At 41.6% G+C, this 21,446-nt stretch overlaps 1 protein-coding gene across 1 annotated transcript; it reads left to right on the top strand.

Annotated features, from left to right (window-relative positions):
• Nucleotides 1–6,964: 6,964 nt before the first annotated feature.
• On the top strand, nt 6,965–19,978 carry LOC115042404 (guanine nucleotide-binding protein subunit alpha-11-like). Its single transcript, XM_029500618.1, has 8 exons — nt 6,965–7,209; nt 7,356–7,534; nt 10,186–10,370; nt 10,705–10,859; nt 12,906–13,034; nt 13,908–14,037; nt 15,045–15,198; nt 16,826–19,978. Exons 2-8 carry the CDS (start codon nt 7,384–7,386, stop codon nt 17,029–17,031), a joined length of 1,110 nt encoding a protein of 369 aa, XP_029356478.1. The 5' UTR covers nt 6,965–7,209; nt 7,356–7,383; the 3' UTR covers nt 17,032–19,978.
• The last annotated feature ends 1,468 nt before the right edge of the window (nt 19,979–21,446 follow it).

Below are 21,446 nucleotides of genomic sequence, written 5' to 3'. Positions count from 1 at the left end.
GGCGCCGGGCTACACCTCACACAAAGTCTGAAATAAATAAAAACCCAACTCTGACAGCAACAGTCCAGACACCGGCGACCGAGCTCGGTTTGGGCTTGCTGCAGGATCCGGCCTTCCTTGTTTCTGGTAAAACTGCTGTCAAGTGTCAGATATTTGACAGCTTAGTCAAAGTCTTGTGTCAGTCCTCGGGCTACAGCGACCGACAGCTGATCACACAGAAATTTGCAATTCAACGTTTTTGCAAACATTTCAGCGGACTGGCGAAGGTGCAAATAGCCATTTTATTTAATGTTCTTTTCCAGAAAAGCTAATATTGGTTTGTAAGCTAAACGCGGCTACACAAGCTAATGTGACAAGTTGATGAATTTTCAATGTGCCAACACTTTTTTTTTTATCCCTTTTCCCGCGTAGCTAAATATCCCTCGGTAAAAATGAGGGGTTTGATTTTAAAACTAACCAACTTCGGTCCCAGAGACAGCGGGACACGACCGGCTGTCACTGCCACATTGGTACAAACCCTCTGCTGGCTGCCCGGCCGAGCGCAAACCTAGCCGCCCCGAAACAGACACCGTCCGCCCGCTTAGCGACAATGAGCGCCCGTGAAAACTGTCCATCCACCGGACAGAGAGGCTATCCCGGCGTCGGCAGCCGTCCGCGAACGGTGAGCCTTGTTGAGGGGGGGGGGGGGTGGAGATAAACAAAACACAAGAAGGAAAAACAAAAAGGAAAACAAAAGAAGAAGCTCCAGTGAAAGCAAAGCTGCTCGGAGCAGGTATCCTCCGGACGACCAGTGACCAAACGGACGGGCTAACTGTTAGCAGGCTAGGCTAACTCAACCAGGCATCTCCGGTTCGCAGCTAACCGGCTAAAAACCAGCAAGCTCGGCCTGACACAGGGCCTCCATCGGCTTAAACTCGACTTCGCCGGGAACAAAACCCCCAAAGCACGAAAAAGGCCTTAGTGGTAGTCAGAAGGACTCTGTTAGTCCGTTCATTTCACGGCTGCTGGTATTTTTTCCCCGCTGGTGACCGCTCCTCGTCACCCACTCCTCAGCCCCGCTGCTGCCGCTGCTGACGTACCCACGAATCACTGGTGATTGACGGCGGCGGCGGCCAATGACAAGGGGGCGCTCAGGGTGCTGAAGGCGGGGCTTAACCCGTATAGTTGAGCCTCACAAGTTTGGTTGAGCGGAAACCTTCCTCTTGGAGGCGTGTCCGGGAAAAGCTGCTGACATTTGACTGGCCGGGCGACGCCCATCTCCTGTCAGAGACCCGCACAGACCCGCACGGACACACGCATCCTGTGACTGTCCTCGCTGCAGCCCGCTCATCTAAATCTGCAAGAAACAAAACAAAACAGTGGTGGGCTGATCACTCTTTGGACATTTACAGCATTTGATACTCCATATTTCTACTTCTAGAGAAATGTGACACTTGTTACACTTACACTTACGTAATAGGCCGCCAGTAGCTGCGTTTACATTAAAAATTACCTTATTTATTGTCATTTAATTAAGTATAATGCTTCAGTACTTTCAATTGCGTTCTATTTTATCAACTAATTCTTATGCAGAGGGAAGTATCGCAGTATTTACCTGACTGCTTTTGTCTGACACCAACAGTAGGGTTAGTTATGCAGTTATTTTTTCAGTTATATTTATATGTATGATCTATGAACCTTCTTAAATTCCTGGAAGACCAGCTCTGGCACTGCAGGCTCAATTAGGACTAGGAACACAATCTGAACCACATCCTGACTTGCCTTTATCACACCACAGGCAAATCCTGTGGTGACCAGGGTAATGACTCATGTGTACTCATTGGCCGTTATTTTGCATGTGAAGCCTGAACAGTTTGAATGAAGTGTAGCTTTTGGATCTGCTTTGTCTTTGTGTGTGTCAGAGGTAGAGATAGAGTGCAAGTTTACTACATATTTCGACTCCACTTCATTTCAGAGGAAAGTGCAGTCCTTCTTCTCTTGATATTTGTATACATCTTCTGGTTTAGTTCGGTCTTCATTGCTTATTTTTACATTAAAAAGTGCTTTATCAACAAAAAGGCTGTACTTTACCTCACCATTCCAATTTTCTGCTGCTTTATTGCTTGATTCCATATTTTAGGGAAGTATTAACATTTTTACCCAACTACTTTTATCTGACACTGGGAGATGGTCAGATAACTCGTTATTTGTTTGAGTTTATTTTGGGCAAGAGTTATGCAATTTGACATAACACAGAGAAAACTGTGTTGAAGATTATATAAGATGAAGAGTGTGCACTTGTCCTTGTGATGTATCCGATGTCTACAAGTTGCTGTCATTTCGACCAAAGAGATATTTTTCACCCACACCTTTCAAACTGTTTCATTGAAATAACTCTCAAGGCCAAGTTAAATTTATTTTATATTTCACAAAATTTTGAAAGACCAAAGAAAACTAAAAATGAAAACAAATTTATCTCACAGAAACCAATTTTTATACATTCCTGCTACAGCAATCAGCTCACCTTTCCTTGAAAATTCTGAATTTTTTATCACTTAAATACCAAACTTTTATGAAGTAGTTCACATACTTCTATTGGCTGTATAAGAAAAAACGGCACTAACAATTTATTTGCATCAGAAATAAGATGTAATACTTATAAGCTATTTTCTATTGAATACTTCTTTATGTTTAGTTAATGGACTGAAGGAGTCTTGTATTGGGTGGTGCGCTTCTCCTCTGAGAGCCTCTAAGATGGAGCCAGAGAAGTTTTTACATGCTGATGTTAAGGGGACACTGGTTTTGTTTTATGGGGAGACAATGGAGCCAAAGAGTTCTTGACTGTTCGCAGATGACTTTGTGTATGTTTTTGGTTATTTTACTTTTGGGAGATTAAAGCATCTGAAGTTTTTTCAATAGACTATAAAGTCACCCAGGACCAAGTCAGACTGGTAAACATGCCAATTAACAGTAGGAGTATATTCGCTTGTAGTGAAGTATTTACACATCGGACCATTGGAGTATTTTCTCTAAAGTTGTAGTTAAGAAAATGTTTTTTTTTTTTTTTTTGAGAATTTTAAAAGCAGTTTGTGAAATGGATTCAGTGTTAAATTCATGAAAAAAAGAGTGGAAGAAGTATTAAGAGGCTTTGCTAAATTTCTTAATACTTCAAGGTCAACAATTTAAAACATTACTTAAAAAAACAGCACAAAAGTATCATCACCAGTAAAGTGGGCATTAACCAGTAACAGGAAATGCATTGCTATTGTAAATGGCATATCCGATCACATCTAACAGAGTTATGATACAGCTGAAAGATCTAAAAAAGGTCAACTTCATAAAAAAGCACTCAGTCCAATCGTGATGACTTCAGTTCCCTGTATTATCATTGAGCCAATCGATGCGTTAAAATAAAACAGCATTGCAATGTTTGATAGCTGGTGAAGATGGAGTTATAATGTTAGGAGGTTTAATCTGCATCATATGTGATCTCAATCTGCAGCTGCTGACAGATGAACAATAAATGTATCAGAGTAATGAAATAAGATAAGTATGCTTAAATCATGAGATAATTTTCTTCCCGCCACTCCAGTAGAGTGCACGGATCGATAATCTGCGATCACAGTGAAGACTTACTTGCATGATTACATCCCTGCAACTGACTGTGATTAAGTTGGCATTGCGTTGAGCCAAGTGACATCTTGTGGACATGGGATGCACTTTCAAGAGCGGGGCTTCATTCTGTGAAGGGCGTCAGCCATCAGGGTCATGGTTCTCTGAGAAAGCTGAATCTAGTGTAACTGGACTTGGTTGGTTTGGTTTGGTTGTTAACAATCCCACTGCAACCAAATGGATTTCCCCATCAGTCAGTGACTGTGAGTCAGTCAGCCGCATTAGATTCAACATTCTCAGTGTGACGTTTGATAAAACTTTTTTTTTTTTTAAAGGCCTTTCACTGAAGAGATCTCTGTGTTTGACGTGTTGCAAAATCTCTCCCTTTTACTGTCCTTACCAGGAATTTAATTCAAATAAAGGCTTTGGGGTCAACTTAGTCTGTGATTCAATGATTGGATTTAAGTGGAAAAAAATGGACTGAAGTTGTTTAAAGTGGCCAGCAGTTTTTGTAGTCTTATCTCCTGGAAGAGACTCTGAAAGAACAAAGTGCTGCACACTACAACGCAGTTGGTATGTTTGGTATGATCAGTGAAATCTTCAGACATGACGCATTAAAACACAGCATGACCTGCCTGCCGACCTCTCCTGGGACTCAAACTCCTGCCTCAAGCCTCCACCCACCCACCCACCCACACACACACATACACACACACACACACACACACACACACACACACACACACACACACACACACGACTAACAACTCTCGTCTTTCCATTTGTAAATTTCTGCTGTGCCATTTAAATTACATAAAACATACTTCACATTTCCTCTTGATGTCATAAAATCAATTATAATTTCTCCAAATCCTTCAACAGCCAACTTTAGCCGGCAGTCTGCCTTCAAGTGCAACATTAGTAAAATGTTGCTGAAGATGGAAATAAACTGACACTGTGGGATGTTTTGGGAGTTAAGTCTGGGGAATTTTCTTGCCCTTTGGTAAATAACTTTCTCATTATATTTCCGACTTGACATTTTAAGTTGCAGGTTTTCTGATCACCCTTCAAACAATAACATCCAAAATTCTTTGAGGCTAAACAACATTTTTATGATCTTTGTGTGTTAATTTGTCGTTTGAAGGCACGTTGACATGAAAAGCATAGCTCCATCGTCTCCAGCGTGTCTCCATGTCTGATGGTTGATGTCAGATTAATTATTGATCGTCCTCTGTTTCCCACAGCAGCCGGTGACAGGGGACAAAGTTTCCTCACTCTCCTCTTCCTGCTTCTCTCTCTGCCTCATACATTAAGAAATTATTTGGTTACACCCCTGCAGTCGGGTGAAGGCTGTAACTGGAAATATGTAAGGCAGCACATAGTGGTCAGTCCTGTTGTCTCACAGCAAGAAAGCTGCAGGCTCGATTCCCGGGCCTAGGTTTGCATGTTTGGTTTCCTCTCACCGTCCAAAGACATCATGTTCAGGTGCGTTGTCTCGGTCTGTCTCTGTGTGTTGGCCCTGCCATGTCCAGGGTGACCCCACCCTCACCCAATGTCAGCTGAGCTGGGATTGGCTCCAGCAACCCGAAGGAGGATAAATGGTAAAAGATGAATGAATGGAAATATGTATCAAGTTTTTTTTTTGTTTTTAAGTCAATCCACAGCAACTAAAGGATTCCCCCGCTCTCTCTTTCCTGAATATTTTCTGTCCTCTCTTCAGCTTCCCTTTTTTCATGTTGACATAATGCCATTAAATGCAATTCTGATGAAAGTCGATTTCATAAGACAAAAGTAATATATTAAGCTCAATTTTCTGTCATAAGACTATAGACCTTTTCACTCATGAAAGACAATATTGGCATATAATAGACATAAAAGATGTAAAAAATAAAATGTATTTAAGCTCAGAGCTGTATGTATTTAAACAGCAGCGATGTTTTCATGTGTCCTTAGATTGGCTCATGATTACATAACACTGGACTGTGGAGCTTTAGAAATCTCAAACATAACTAATAAAGTTCAGGTTAATTTTGTGGAATGCAGTAATCACTGTCCAGATAAGGTGTGTTTCTCGGTTTGTAAGACCCCACCATGCATACACACCTGCTTTTTCACTTCACTTTGTTCCCATGGCAATGAAGAGCTCAGGTGATCTCAATATCTGAGCCCATGAAAGTCTGAACAAACTGGTTCTGCAGGTTGAGACAAAAGACTGACATCCACATAGGAGCCGAGAAGAAGGAGTGACAAAACTCCTGCTGCAGACTCATAAAAAACAGGATGGCCTGATACAGCTATCACCACATTTTTCCTTTCAAGTGTAATTCACTCCCTTTTGCTGGTCCCAATTTCTCCAACAGGCTACTCTTAACTTGTGTTTTTCAAAATCTGATCAAAGTTAAATGTGATAAGGTTACAAATATAAAATAAGGAGGGTAAAGAAAATGTTTTATACCAACATTAATTCAGTCGAACATATGCGTGTTCGTGATTTCATTTGAGTTGAAACATGAAGCAGGCTGCTACAACAGCTGAAACTTTATCCAGTCATTCATAGTGTTCAACCCAAACCCAACTAGTGCAACCCTTTTCCGGTATTGCCCCTTCAAAATAATGGTTGTGGTTCGAAAATGATTTTCTGGCCATCTTAAACTGTAGCATCATATAAGAAATTTAACTTAGTATTGAACTGTTTTACAGGTAACAGATGTGTCTAAAACATGTTTAATGACTGAGTAGACTACTTTAAGACAGTTATAGTTTTAGATGAGTTGTAGATCCGTCCATTCAACCCATAATCACAAAACTGCTTATAAAAGCCCCTAATATTTGTACTACACACATCTTGAATAGAAAAATTAAGGGTATACTGCACCGTACAAAGACTGCAGCGTAACCATCATAAAGTAAGTCCTCATTATGAAGAAAATGAGTGAGAGTTATATTTGTATGTATTATAGGCTTACAGTCAGTCATTATTTTAAAGACTGATTTTATAAAGCGTACTGCTGGACACACAGCATTATATCTTACAACGTGCTGAACTGTTCTGAATGTAATATCTGTACTTATGAAATGAGCATGAGATGTCCCTCCTCAGGTAAAGCCTGACACAAAATTTAAATTAAGAGTGCTACATGAGTAGATAGAATAAATAAGACCACATTATATGTTTCATTTTTGTTTAATTAGTTTTTTTTTGTCGAAAATATATATATTTTTTAATCTATTTCGCAATCGAAAAAGTTTTCATTTATTTTAAGGGTCCAAAAATGACTTCATGCTCTTATTTCACAGGCTCACCCTTCCAGCTTCCGGCGCTGCTGCGGTAGTTTACCGCTCTCTTGCCGCAGAGTCGCCCAAAGCGCATTCCAGCTGCGGTGTTTTCAGCGGAGCGGAGCGGCGGCGCATTCCTCTGTAGGCGCGGTGGACCGTCCGGAGCTCCCGGTGCCTCCACTGTAAACTAAGAGAAACAAGCTTTTATTTCTACGTGATTTAGTTTTTTTTAATGAAAATTAAAGAGGCGCTCTGACTCGGTCACCGGGGAGGTATGGGCTGTGGAAGCCGCTCAGAGTCTGCACCTGCCGGGTTTCGGGGAGAGTGACGGACGGAGCGGAGGTGAGCAGCGGGTCTGTGTCTGACGGGACTCTGACTGACCTCCACAGACGCAGCAGCACATTCCTGCTCCTGTTTTACTTTGTGTTAGAATAAGAGAAAAGACATTGGGGATGAAATGGACAAACGTCTCCCTCCCTCACTGACAGGCTGACTCCGGGGTTCAGTGCTGGGGCCATGGCCGCCTGCTGGCAGTGGTGCCGCCGCACCTGTGCGTGCTGCCTGTCCGAGGAGGAGAGGAGGACCTTGGCTGTGAACAGGGAGATCGAGAAGATACTCAAAGATCAGAAGAAGAAAGAGAGGAGGGAAATCAAAATCCTCCTGCTGGGTCCGTGACACCACACACACACACACACACTCACACCATGACTACATGAGGCCTACTGTACAAACGGACACACAATCATCCTCAGTGCATTGGCTACATTCATTAAGCACAGTGAAGAAATCAAATTGAGATTGCAAGAGTGAAATCTGAGACAGCAGTCCGAGGAACACCCTCCAAACAAAGTACAACTGCTCTGCCTGTTCGGTTGCCCGCAGACACACCAGAGAACTATGTAAAGCATTTGTCACCAACTGAGTATCCAAAGAAAGGTCTAGATTGGGATTGAGCATACCTGAAGGATCACTGATTTAATGGCAGAATGGATATTCATGACTGGTAAAGTTAATTAATAGCTGTTAGTTACTGTTGAGATTATTGGCTGATATCTGAAGGGTAAGGTCCTATTTCATGAGCAAAGTTTCTATCCTAATAATTATCGGTGTTGAAACTCACACAATGTTTCAAGTTCAACTGATGGCCAATGCAAGTAATTAAAATTATATTTAAGGGTTATAATAAACATCTGATATCTCTATAAGAATAGAACTGTGAAGTTGGGTTGTTAAAAATGTTTATATGTTAAATTTGAATTAATCTAGTTGTTTTCATCCAAACAAGACATTTTAAACAGTGCCTCATTAGTTTTCAAAATTTGATTTATGTTGTTTAAAAAAAAAAAAAAAAACATAACCTTTTTTAACGACAACACCTTGATATGACAGTGGAGCCTGCAATATTTTAGAGTTTTGCTGTGAGGGTGGGAAAACCTTGTCAAAAATAAAAATGAAAACAGGAAAGGTTTCTTCAAATTGAACATTGGCTGAACGAAGACAGAGGCAGTATTTCACACACATTTAAAGAGTGTGCTTTCTTCTTAGCCAGAAAACTAATGAGTAACAAGACACAATGCAACAGGACTTTCCATAAACAATTTCCTGTGTGTGTGTGTGTGTGTGTGTGGGACGGACGGACAGACGGACAACAATAGCGAATTATTGCCCCGTCATATTTCCTCTATCACTTTGTAAGATTATTGAAAACAAATGTTTGTGCACGGGAACAGGACCATCAATAAAACGTCTCCAGCGCTTCCTGTTAGCACACTTTGGTGTGAGGGTCAGCAGTTATTCCTTAAAAGCTTTTCCGTTTACAGGATCATGTTTGGCAGCACAACAAGAGAGCTTTAGGCCTCCTAAGAGATTTAGATTGAATGGCCTCAAATGGTTCAAATGATTGCTATGAAGTACAGAAATATCGATAAAGGATAATAAGACCTTTACTGGAAATTTAAAATTTGTCACAGCAGCATAAGAGAGTGTGAGAGATGGGATTGAATGGAAACAAAATGAACAATAAAAAATATAATAATAATAATAATAATAATAACATCAGATACAGAATTTGTGCAAATAAGGCTGTCAAAGAAAAAAGTTTTTTGTTTTCCATTTTATCTCCATGCACGCTTTTTGAATCTGATTTTAATCAATGAGTCCAAAAATTAAGAGCAAATAAACAATGTGCATGTGTTTTAGCGACATCTGGTTCAGCAGCATCTGTCAGTCCCAGCAGTCGCTTTGTTCCTCTGCGGTATTTGGCCGGTATTTCTTCACAGGCTTTTGCTGTTTTATCCTTTCACCGCAGAAACAGACAATGTAATAACTCAGTATTGTCTTGATGTGGTTTTGGCAACTTGGCTTTTACCACCAGTTTTCTTTGCTAAAGAGTTGATGCATGAAGCCAACGCGTTCTGTCCAAAGACCATTGGGTGGTGACTGTCCAATTGTATTTAAGTCTATGGGAAAATGGCCCTACTTCTCTCTTGATTTTTTCTTCTTGAATTAAACAAGATGTTATTTTTTTGAAGGGAAAAACAAAACGGCCATAAAGCAGGGTATGCATTGAGGGTGTGGCTATTGTGTGATTGACAGTTCTTGTGGCTTCAAAAGAATCAAGATGGCAACAGCTAACCGTCCAATAGTCACCCTGTTAATTATTTTCTTTAGCTTCCAAATACTTAAGTATCCTCACAAGCTACTCTTTATTTGGTTTTGTCTGTCGTTTAGAAGATGACAGGTGTCCTCTGGTCACCTGTCATCTTCTGTCATCATTTACCGAGGTAAAATTTTGAGATGCTGGACATTAAACCAAAGTGATGAGCTAAAAATATTCTTGAATGTGGAATATAGCCAGTATGTCAGACCGTTTAGCCCCGGAGAAAACGGTCTTTGAATGAAGGTCTTTTAGCCGAATCAGCCTATCAGACACATAGACTCTACATAAAGATGAGCGTTGCCTCTGTGATGTCACCCAGAAGGTTTCAAAAGGGCAGTTTCGAAGACTCGACCAAACTAAGGGCTAATCCTAATCGTTCAAACAGGCGTATACCAATTTGTGGCAAGCAAGAATTTATACCTTATATTATGCAACATGTAATGTAGGGCATTTTGTCATGGGAATCTACTGTCTGTGGGTTGTTTTTAGAGTCAACATAATGTGGACAATTAAAGAACTGTGGCTTTTGGCACTAGCAAACAAAACCAAACAAACCTGAGAACTTTCAGGCTATGCTGCTAACCCACATACATTCTTGTTGATAAATTTGTACCACTGATGAGTCATTTTGTTCATTATCTTCACACTGGTTGGTGCAGGAACTGGAGAGAGTGGAAAAACCACCTTTATCCGACAGATGAGGATCATCCACGGGCGAGGCTTCTCAGAAGAGGAGAGGAAAAGCTTTGCTAAATGTATCTACCAGAACATCTTAACGGCCATCAAGGCCCTGACTGGAGCCATGACCACACTCAGAATCCCCTACTCCAATCCTGAGAACGAGGTAGACTTGCACATCACACATACAGACCTCCACCAGCAGAGACACATCTAGTTGCGCATAAAAACAAACTCGAACACAGATGCAGATGTTAGCCAAAGCGTGTGTGCATCACGATAAGTTCATATAATACCCAGATCAAACAAGAAGAGGGAAGCTCAGTGACACGCACCACACAAGGCAGCTGCAGTCTATAAATAGAAGCTGGTATCAACAATACCAACGTAAACTGAACCCTTGAGCACGGTGAATGTTGGAAGACTAATTAAACAGAAAATGTATAGCAGGATAAACCTAATCTACAGATTAGACTAACTTTCCTCTCACTGTCTTTCAGATTCTTGCTAAATGGCTGCAGGACATTAACACCGTCCATATCACCCAGCTGGAACGGGGCTACATTGATGCAATCCGCCGGCTCTGGGGCGACCCAGGTATCCGGGTCTGTTACAGCCGCCGCTGCGAGTACCAACTCCTGGACTCCACAGAATAGTGAGTAACTCTGCTGGTGTGGAGGTTAAAGCTCACCCTCAGCTATGGCTGGATATCTGAGAGTCTCTCAGGATGAAAGTACGACAGGAAGTAGATATTATTTTGCTAGACAACACACCACAATGTTTGTGAAACAAGAAAAAAAAGACACTTTTAATATGTCTAAACAGTGCTGGGTGGTGGTGATACTGCACTGGGAGGATAACAAATGCATTACGAACTTTTGAAGTTAAATCTGCCCTTTGATTTAAGCCTAAACAACCTAATAATAATGAATAGAAAAAAATGAATAGAAGTTTATTTGTGTCATATTTATGAGGAATGACTTAAAATTTAAAAACTCCATCTGTTTCCAGTAATAGTCTCCCTGTTACTCCCTCTAGTTTACTGTGAACTATTTCAACAGGTACTATTTCTTAGGCAAAAAGTTGTTAACTATGGATAACTATGGATAACTGTGGAAACAGGGTTTGTGATTAATAAGAGCAACAGTGTCTGGATGTTGATGTAAAGTTATTATTGTAAAAGTTATTTCCAAACACAGAAACAAAGTCCCATTAATCGTTATTGTACTGGGACCGTCCAGTGTCCTGCCCAGTTTACTTTAAAACTATCTACGTGGCTATTCAACTCAAGGATTACCAATACTTGTCATCTTTTCTACTTACGCACAAAACAAACAAACAAACACAAAACTAACAACAGTTTTGTAAGTGCAACAAGAGTGAACCTTTCCATTTGCTAAAAATCTGAGAATGTGCAGCATCACAATTCTGTCACCAGCTAATGTAGAACAGGTAAAGATGTCTGACAAGATACTGATGTATTGTTCTGTACCAAAACTGACCTTTGTACTTAAACTCACAAGTGGAAACTCACTAAAGAAAGTCTGTCTAAATGGGTGGATTCGAATTTATGGTCCTCCAACTGTGAGATAAATCAGCGTAAAGTTAAAATGATTATTTAACTAACTGACTGACTGCCATTGTGAAACTCAATTCATCAAATAAAGGAAAAATACTAAAATATTAGCTTTTCTAATGTAAATGTTTGCTCCTTTCTTTGGATTTAGAACAGTTGGTCAAAGTAAATGAAAGTCTTAACGACACTGACTAACTTGGCCTCTGGTAAACTGTGATGGTCATTTCCACTATTTTCTAACATTTCATGGAACAAATTAATCAATTAATTATGAAAAATAATGAACAGATGAACTGATGAAATAAAATTAACTGTTAATTGTTCTGTCAAACTGATGTATTTCTTAACTTGACCAATGTTCTTAACCAGTTTAAACATTTTTCAGACACCTGTCACATTTTAATGTTGCCTGCTCGAACTCATCATGTGTTCACTTCACTTCACTTCTTCACTTCTGCTTGGTGTTTTGTACTCAGGCCACTAGAGGGGGCTAGTTCTTCAGAGTAATTATTAATATGTAAGCCATGTCGAAACCACCAGTTGATCCAAGATCCTCCAAGAAAAAATTGAAGAAACTGCTGTGTGAGTCATTTATCATCATTTGCACTGATGATGACAACTTTAAGAACCACAGCCCCACAAAACCCACACCAGGTCTCTTCATCCAGCATTAAAACATTTAACATAGAGAGGCTGTGAGCCGCGCCCTCAGTATCTGATGTGTCAGAGAACAAAACCTGAGCTCAGCTCCCTCTGTTTTCTACTGCTTTTCTGTGTTTATTCTGCCGCTCAATCATCGTGGTGTGTGGGTGATAAGAGACGGGCAGTCAACATTAGCTAACGACAGCTTTTATCAACACCAGCCATAAAGCCGTCGTCTGTACACAGGCCGATATGGACTCATTCCACTCACTTCTTGTATTTTAATCACTGTTTTTATTTATTGTCAGTAATTCATCATACTTCTGGTGTCACTTCAATTTGTTTTACATGGCCAAGGGTAGGTGTGATGTAAACAGACGCAATATGTTTTCGCAAATGTCTCATCTGGTGTGTACAGTGTAGAAAGACTTGTTTTTAGTGCTCTCATTCTTCATCGTCCCCCTTCCCTTCTCTCTTTTGCAGTTACATGAGTAACCTGGAACGCATCTCTAGCCAAGACTACGTCCCCACTGAGCAGGATGTGCTGAGAGTTCGATTCCCCACCACAGGCATACATGACTATTCCTTCACCATCCGGACCATCACACTTAGGTGGCCAATCCTCAGATTACTAACCCCTAATGTGACACTGTGAAACAAAGTGCTACCGACTCTAGCAGAAGCTTTGTCTGCAGCAGGCTCACATTTCTGAGTGGCGCTGCGTGTGTTCTATTTGGAGCCTGTTGGTTTTGTTTATCGGGACCAGAGGGGGCGCTGACAGGGCAAAGCAGACAAAGACCAAAGTTCATTCGAAAGGGATGCTGTGTTCCTGAAGGAAATGACACCCACTCTTAAATTATGCAAGACAGCTCAGGATAAAACAACCTATATCAAACAAAGAGAGAATAAAATAGTGTCATGAGCAAACTTGGCATTTTCACAATCAGCTGTGGAAAAGGGCCAACGAGTTCTAAGAGAGTTTGCGCTCAGTGTGAAAACAGTTCATACAAAAACGAAATGGCATTAATGATAATTGCACCGCTATTTTTCTAAAAAAAAAAAAAAAAGGCTGCTTAGCAGCTGTGTGAGACACATTATGCAGTATAACCAGGTGACACGAGGTAACGTGCACAACGTGCAGTAGGTGGCACCTGACATGACGGGTCACAGCGTTACATCAACCAACAAGGTCCCAACTTAAAACTGACCAATCATACTGCAGTCTATCGACAAATCAGATCCTAGCTTCAAATCAATCATTCAGCTTGTGGCATTCTGTTGAAAAATGACCAATCAGATTACAGAGCTGTGTCAAGCACTCTCCCCAGATTTACAGAAGAGCACAGGTTACAGGTTAACACTGAATAGACAACTGTGGAAAAAAAGAAGAAAAAAATCTAAATATATATATATATATTATGTATGTTAACAAATGCAAATATTTCTAACTTTTTTAACCTCATTTTTTTGATGGGCCTTTGACAGGATTGTGGACGTGGGTGGTCAGAAGTCTGAGCGTCGGAAGTGGATTCACTGCTTCGAAAACGTCACCTCCCTCATTTTCCTGGCCTCCCTCAGCGAGTACGACCAGGTGCTGGAGGAGAGAGAGACCATAGTAAGAGCTTTGTGTGTGTTTGTGTGCTTGTGTTTATGTGTTCTCCTACTTGTGTTAGTTTCCTCTGGGGAGGCCAGCTTCCTCCCACTGTCAGGTGCTGTAAAGGGTGGAAACCTCATTAAAAGTTTCTTAAAGCTGGGATTATTATTTAAGATTCAAGATTCAATTTTCTTTATTAGTCCAACTGTTGCAGCAGCACAGAGATAGAGCAAGAAATGACAGAGCAAAGTCTTGAATAGGTTAAAAAAATGTAAAAGAAATAAATTTGCAGAGCTATAAAAGTCATCAAGGTGTTCAGTGTTCAGTGCACTGATTAATTTAACTTCTAATACTGCAGTAAAGTCACTCATCACTCGTCCATCCTTCACCAAAGCTGCTGTCATTTCATGCGTTCACCAGCAGGTCTCACTCTTGCACAAGAAAGCGTCTCCACTGTCTTCCTCTTCCTCCTCTTCCTCCTCCTCCTCCTCCTCCCAGCCCTCTGTGGCTGTCCCCCCCACTTCACACATTCATTAACCTCCGCAGTGGCCTGTGTGATCAGCCCCCTCCTCCTCACTATCCTCAGCTCTCTGAACCCACCCGGCCATGCAAGAGGACTAAAGTAAAAGTCAATATCAACGCTGACACAAACTTCAACACCCCTTTTTCCCCCAAAAGACAATCAACACACTACACCTGAAAGACAGACACACACCACACAGACTTTCTTCAGTACCCACTCCCGTGTCTTTGGGACGCACTCAATATTAATATAACTATTTATTTATTTTAATCATTCCCTTTCTTCCACATTTTGTATATCTTTTTTTTTTTTATTTAGAACTTATTGCCGCTTCACTTCCTTTTTTACTTTAAAACAATGTTGCTGCTTCATTGCTGTTATTGGAGTGACACTGAGATGAAGTTTCTTTGCATTCTTACGTGCAATGACAACACTTGATGGGTAACCCAAAACAAAAACGGCTGGATCCACCAGAACGCTGCCTGACTGTCTCTTTGTTCCTCAGAACCGGATGCACGAGAGCCTGGCTCTTTTCTACACCACCATCCATTCACGTTGGTTCCTCAACACGTCCATCATTCTCTTCTTGAATAAGACTGACATCCTGGCTGATAAAATCCAGACGTCTGACCTGCAGAAATACTTCCCCAGCTTCACAGGTCAGACGTGAATATCACTGCATGTGTTTGTTTGCATTTGAACAGCCCGTTGGATGAACTAAATTGGTGGTAATTTGCTTAAACTACAAACATTCATGTCCCAGCTCAGGGTTCACTCACACACTCATTTTCTACCGCTTATCCATTTCCGGCTCTTGGGGGTGCTGGAGCCAATCCAAGCTCACATTGGGCGAGGGCAGAGTCACCCTGCACAGGCTGCCAGTCCATCACAGGGCGAAAACACAACAACAGACAGAGACCAACACTCACACTCACACTCAGACCTACGGACAACTTAGAGTCACCAGTTAACCTAAACAGAGACGGTGGGGGGACACCGGAGTACCTTCTTATTGTGGGGCAACAGCACTAACCACTGTTCTGCCATGCTGCCTGAGTTCATTGAATGGAAAGTCAGGGGTTCAGCCTTTTCAGCGGCGTATTTCACGATTGTCAACAAGCAGATAGTTGTCTGCAGGTGTGCTTTCTCATCACAGCTTGTCCTGAATTATTTTTCAGAGACCAAAAACAATTGTGATGTCGTTTCCGTCTGCCTTTGAGCATGTAGCCATCTCATCACACACCACACCTGGTGGAAATAATGTTTCATTAAAAAAAAAAAAAAAAAAAAGATTTGCAAAGCATCTCTAGTCTGAAAAATTCCCCCTCGTTGCTGCAGAGCCTGCAATTATTACAGCTTTTTAGGTGTTATTTGTTTCTACTTTGTGTCCCCCCACCCACCACACACACACACACACCATTTCAAATGAGTCACATCCAGGTACTTGGTGTTCATTATGTGGCTGCAGCCTGTAGCTTCTCTGGTGTGAAAGGCTGTTGAGCGTCGCCCGAACATCCCCACCACCATCCACACTCCCTCATCTGTTACCCATGGCAACCGCAGAAAGATACTGCGCTTCCTGCTAGCCCCGCAACCCCCACGAACCCCTGGGTGCAGATGTGTGAACAGTATGTGTGATCGTGCATGTGATGGGAATTAGTGACTGCGGGTGATTATATGTGTTCATGCGATGTGCCTACTGTGTTTTAACATCAGCATTAGCACGGTAAAATAATGACTCATGCAGGGTCAAGATCATTGATGTCAATTTAGCCTTAATGCCAGCTCTGAGCAGCTTCCACTGCTGGCTACCATTAGCTGTGAATGGCGTGTTCCTGTGTGGGCTTTCTTACTGCTGCTGGAGCCACGCTTGAAGCCTGTCAATGTTAAGTAGCCCACATTGACTTTGTGATATACATGTCAAAAAAAAAAAAAGAGCACTGAGTCAATTTAGCCTACTGAGACAAAACTGTCAGCGCAAACAATCGCTGCTTTTGGTTTCTGATCCTGATTCATCTGGAGCCACAATAATTCACTTGTATGCTTAATCGTCATCTGCAGATTATTTAGTCCTTGAGTTTTCATAATCTAATCCACCCTGAGAGTTACAGTTGCACTTCCATCTAAATTTTATATTTCTCACATTATATAGTAGTATTTTTTTAATTTATTGACATGACAGACTAAACAGTTCGTTCAAGAGTAGTGAATTGCAACTGACCCAAATTCATCTTCTTTCTTTGTGCTCTGCTTCCATCCATCGCCTCCCTCTCACGTCTGTAACAGGCAAAAGGCGAGACCCCGAGGATGCCAGGAACTACATCCGCAAGTTGTACGAGCAGCAGGCCATCAACCGTGACAGGAGGGATGAGTGGAAGACTCTTTACCCACACTTCACCTGCGCCACCGACACCAACAACATCCGCAGGGTCTTCAGTGATGTGAAGGACACGGTGCTGCTCAAGTCTCTCAGGGACTACGGGGTCATCTGAACTGTTACTGTCCGTCTCCATCTGCACCGTTCACTTGCACGAAGGCTCTGATTAAGGCCAGGATGTCATTTCTTAGGATTCTTTCTTAAGCTGTCAATCTTAGCCCCATCCTCTTCCTCCTCCTCTTGCTCATCAGATTTTAAAGAAAAAACAGGTGGAGGAAGATTGGACAAGGTTTCACTACCACATTACAAACTCTACTGGGAGACACAACAGAGCTGTGTGACTTTAGGCCAGAGAGCGAGGCAGCAGTAATCCCTCTCACTCCTCTCAGCCAACAGCTTTTCCTCTGTTTTCATTTTTCTTTTCTTTTTTTTTTTTTGTGATGAAGAAGTGTTTGGGTCATGCAGTGACTGAACTGATCGGATGGTAGAGACTGGCCTCCTGTACCAAACGAGCCCAGATGTCGTGTTTGGAGCATCGTTGGGATATCTGCCTAAACCTAACCGATCCTCAGCCATTATTAAAGTAACCATGGAAACGAACAGCTGTGCCTCTCACCGTATGGCCAGAATTTTTATTATTGTTATCACATTAACCAAAATTTGGTACTCCAGTTCACAGAGGAAGGACTTCAGGAAACTACTGTGGGCGGTTTTACAGGGATCAGAAACCCAACCTCTGTGGCCGTTACGGTAGGAGGATACGTTGGTGCTGCCATTAAAAAGGTAACGACAAAATTTAAAGGATTTATGTGAGTGAACGGGTATAGGTGTTCTAAATGCTGCAACACAAATCGCAAAAACATGTGTGTCCTTTACATCCCTCAAAAGGGCAACACATGCGTTTCAAACCACTGCGCTCTTTATTATTAGACACCCTGAACTGGGGGATTTTCTGTGATTAATGTCACCACCGAGTCTTTGATTGTTCCTCCAACACCGCGTTCCTGTCTGGGTGTGAAAATCCATATTGATTATAGTTATCTCACACTGGCAATATTTCTTGCAGATTATCTGTTCACAACACATTTTACCTTACTCAATTATCGTATAGACATATAGATCAACTAGACTGTGAAGCTACATGTCCAAATTTACCATCCTCACATTCACCACATAAAGTCCACACACTCTGACACACCTGATCTTTGTTTCATCACATTTCTTATCCAACTGCCTGTTACAGGTGGTCAGAAACACATTACGAGAAGATACAGATACAGGCAGTACAAGAGTCAGGTCACAGAAAACTGAGGCAGAATGACAGTGGATGTGATCTGGATGAGAGCAAAGTTGGTTTTGCGGAGAGAAAATGCTTCAACACATTGATATTTTTTTATTTATTTTCAAGACTTATGCATGACATGTTTTCTTCCTTTTTTAAATCAATCCCTCCCCGGCCAGTGAATTAGCATTTTCGTATCCAAACAGCAATTAAACTTTACGGTGAAGCAGCTGTGGACAAAAGAGGCAGATGATGTTTTTGGGAGGGTGGTGATTAGGGGATCCATCTGTTATTGGCATGCATCTGTTTTTGATTCGCTACCTGCTTCACTGGTACTTTCCTCTCTCTCTAAGTTTGATAGATGCACAGCAAAAGGGCAAAGTCCTGACCATGAGATGTTTAAACAGTCCGTCAGGCGATTATCATTGCTGCCTCACCACCTCCTGCATCGACAAAACCGCAGAGAAAATCTCTCTTTTTTTTAATGCAGTGGTTCTGTTTCATATGCTGTGCGTGTCATATCACACGAGGGAACACAGTGATGGCTAAAGACAAAAATACTCATTTTAGGTGACTGAGATTTTTCTAAAGAAGCATGCTTGCGATGTATTGCAGCATCCAGGTTCGATATCACATGTCATTCTCTGCTTCCTGTCGGCCTCAGTATCTCATTAAAGGCATGAAAAAGCCCAAAAAATGCCTAAACCTTTAGTCCGTAACACTTGACAAAGTAATAATAACAAATATACTAGACTTACATTCACAACGCACAATCCACAACGCAAATAACTGTGAATGATGAAGTTGCTCAGCGTCTATTGGATGTCATAGTGTCTAGAACATGTTTCTGCTGCCCAAGAAAAATCTTTGAGTGATTTACTGTCTATTTTTCAGTTTGTCTGAAAGACAGGAGCGTCTGAAATGTGACTGTGGTACATTGAGCCTCTTTTAAAAAGGATAGAGATCTTCATTGAGCTGTGATTCAGAGGATGTTGGACTAATATCTTCATCCGTCTCAGTTCAATATTCCGGCCAGCTCAATACGCAATTAATACACTTGGTTAAAATCAATACAAAAAAATTTCAAGAACAAATCACACTATGTGGCTGATTCGTTTCAAAAGGCCAGAAAGAAAGAAACTGCGAGAGACTGTGAGAAAAGCAGCTTGATTCACAGAGTGACTTCAATCAACAATGGTTCTGGAAGAGACTGGCTGTGCTGGGTAAAGGTGGCAGAGTGATCTCCTTGTGTCTCCTATTTATATCAGTGTGTGGAGAGGGAAAATTTATGAGAGTGATCAGGAGCATGAGTGCATCATTGAGAGATGAGTTTGTGTCGAGTGGAAAATGACATTGAGATTCCGTAAATGAACTGACCCTGATGGGAAGCTAACTTTAGCTCAGTGTGTCTGTTTTGTGGTTTCAGCTGCTGTTTTGTTCAAAGTTTTGATTTATACACTGCTGTTGTATGTATTCAGATGCAGTAACCATGTCTTTATGATACCTTTAAACCCAAAATGTTTAATTTTACTTTACGTTCGCTGATGAATTTGATGCTTTTGTTTGATTTTTAACAGCTGCATTTTTTAAAATATTGTTTACCACATGATATACTGTGAGTGGAGAATATGTTGTCTAGTGAGCTGCCTTTATACATTGGGAGAATGCCTCTCATACGGTGACAGTGAATTATTTTGGTCTAGACCTGGGTGAAGGAAGTGGGCAAATATGTTTGTTTGCTTTTTTATGTAAATATTAAAAACAAACTTCTGAACACACACTCCTGCTTGTGCTCCTTTGTCTCTCCTGGCAAAGATTGCCACAGTGTCTGTCAGCATGATGTGTTTTCTCCTCGCCACCCAGTAAGGCTCTGTCATCAAAACAAACATGGTCACACAGGCTGAAATCGCACACTTGCTGTGTCCCACAGTGTGCAAATAACACACTGCAGGCTTTGCATCTGCTTGACATAGGAATTTTTCATCTCTGTAAACCGGTGGCTGTTTTCCAGATTCCTCTGCGAACAAAGGTGTCACAGGTACAAAGGAGAAAAGTTTCACTGCAGGCCTGCAAAGGAAGGGCAGTCAGATGAGGACTGTTTATGCTGTTTTGCTCCTTCTTCGTACTGATGGCAGGACACTAGTTTCTCATGACTGAGTTGCAAATTTTTTCTTCAAACAAAACTCAAAGTTTTCTCAGGGCTGAAATCCAAGTAAGTGTGACAATGCTCTGACAGCACTACACTCTGAATATGCCAATATGCAGCACATTTACATAAAAAAAACATTGTACAGATAGTCACAGAGTCATTTCACTCAAATACACACGAACGAACACACACGCAAAGACAAACACACCGTGGCTGGGAGGGGCTGTCAAAGCACCAGAGATGCGTGAGAGTGTGATCCTCCGGCTCTGGTGACTGCCAGACTCATCCAGAAGCCGTGACAGCAGTCTCAAGTGTATGTGTGTGTGTGTGTGTCTCTTTACATGTGTTTGTGCATCTGTAAAAAAAAAAAAAAAAAAGCAAGACAGCATGTGCAGCTGTGTGTCTGCAGCCATGTGTAGATCTGGGCCTGTCTGTACGAGCCCATTCCTGTGTGTGTGTGTGTGTGTGTGTGTCAAAGGGTGACGATCCTTCTCTGTCAGCAGCTCTGTCAGTAACGTGTCTCGTTATTGTGGTGTCATCGCTCAAACTCCTGCAGCCCAATGCACCCTCAACCAACATCACTGCTGTCAATTCGCCATCAAAACTCATTTCATAAACACTGATTAAAGCAGAACGCCGCGATTTACCTCTGACATAAAACTGAAAAACGATCCCCATATATTCATGCGTGTTTTTTGGGGAGATAGCACCACTGCTGAATGACTTTGAACAACAGGGGGGTTTGTCTTTGTAAAAAGAATATAAATAAAAAACAAATATATAAAATATGTGTGTATGTGTGTGTGTGTCTGCACGCAGCAGGTGGACAGAAAGCAGTACGCAAACACTTTTCTACGATGTCATTGAGTTTATTCATGCAAAATTCGTTTTTTAAAGGGGCATAGTGGTTAGCGCTGTCGCCCCACAATGAGAAGGTTGCAGGTTCAGTTGCCAGCCTGGGTCCTTTCTGTGCAGAGTTCGCATTTCTCCCCGTGTCTGCGTGGGTTTCCTCCCACCATCCAAAGACACGCATGTTTAGGTTAACTGGTGACTCTGAATTGTTAGAATCGTGACGTGTATTTTTTCATCTCATGCGATT

Source organism: Echeneis naucrates, chromosome 4 (assembly GCF_900963305.1).
Source record: "Echeneis naucrates chromosome 4, fEcheNa1.1, whole genome shotgun sequence".
Taxonomy (NCBI): domain Eukaryota; kingdom Metazoa; phylum Chordata; class Actinopteri; order Carangiformes; family Echeneidae; genus Echeneis; species Echeneis naucrates.
This window is presented reverse-complemented; position numbering and strand designations above follow the sequence as displayed.

Excerpts from the sequence above, each read along its gene's own strand:
- LOC115042404 (XM_029500618.1), top strand. The coding sequence starts at position 7,384 with ATGGCCGCCTGCTGGCAGTGGTGCCGCCGCACCTGTGCGTGCTGCCTG. Across the intron at positions 7,535-10,185 it reads AATCAAAATCCTCCTGCTGG|GAACTGGAGAGAGTGGAAAA; the intron begins GTCCGTGACACC and ends TGGTTGGTGCAG. Across the intron at positions 14,038-15,044 it reads TGGAGGAGAGAGAGACCATA|AACCGGATGCACGAGAGCCT; the intron begins GTAAGAGCTTTG and ends TTTGTTCCTCAG.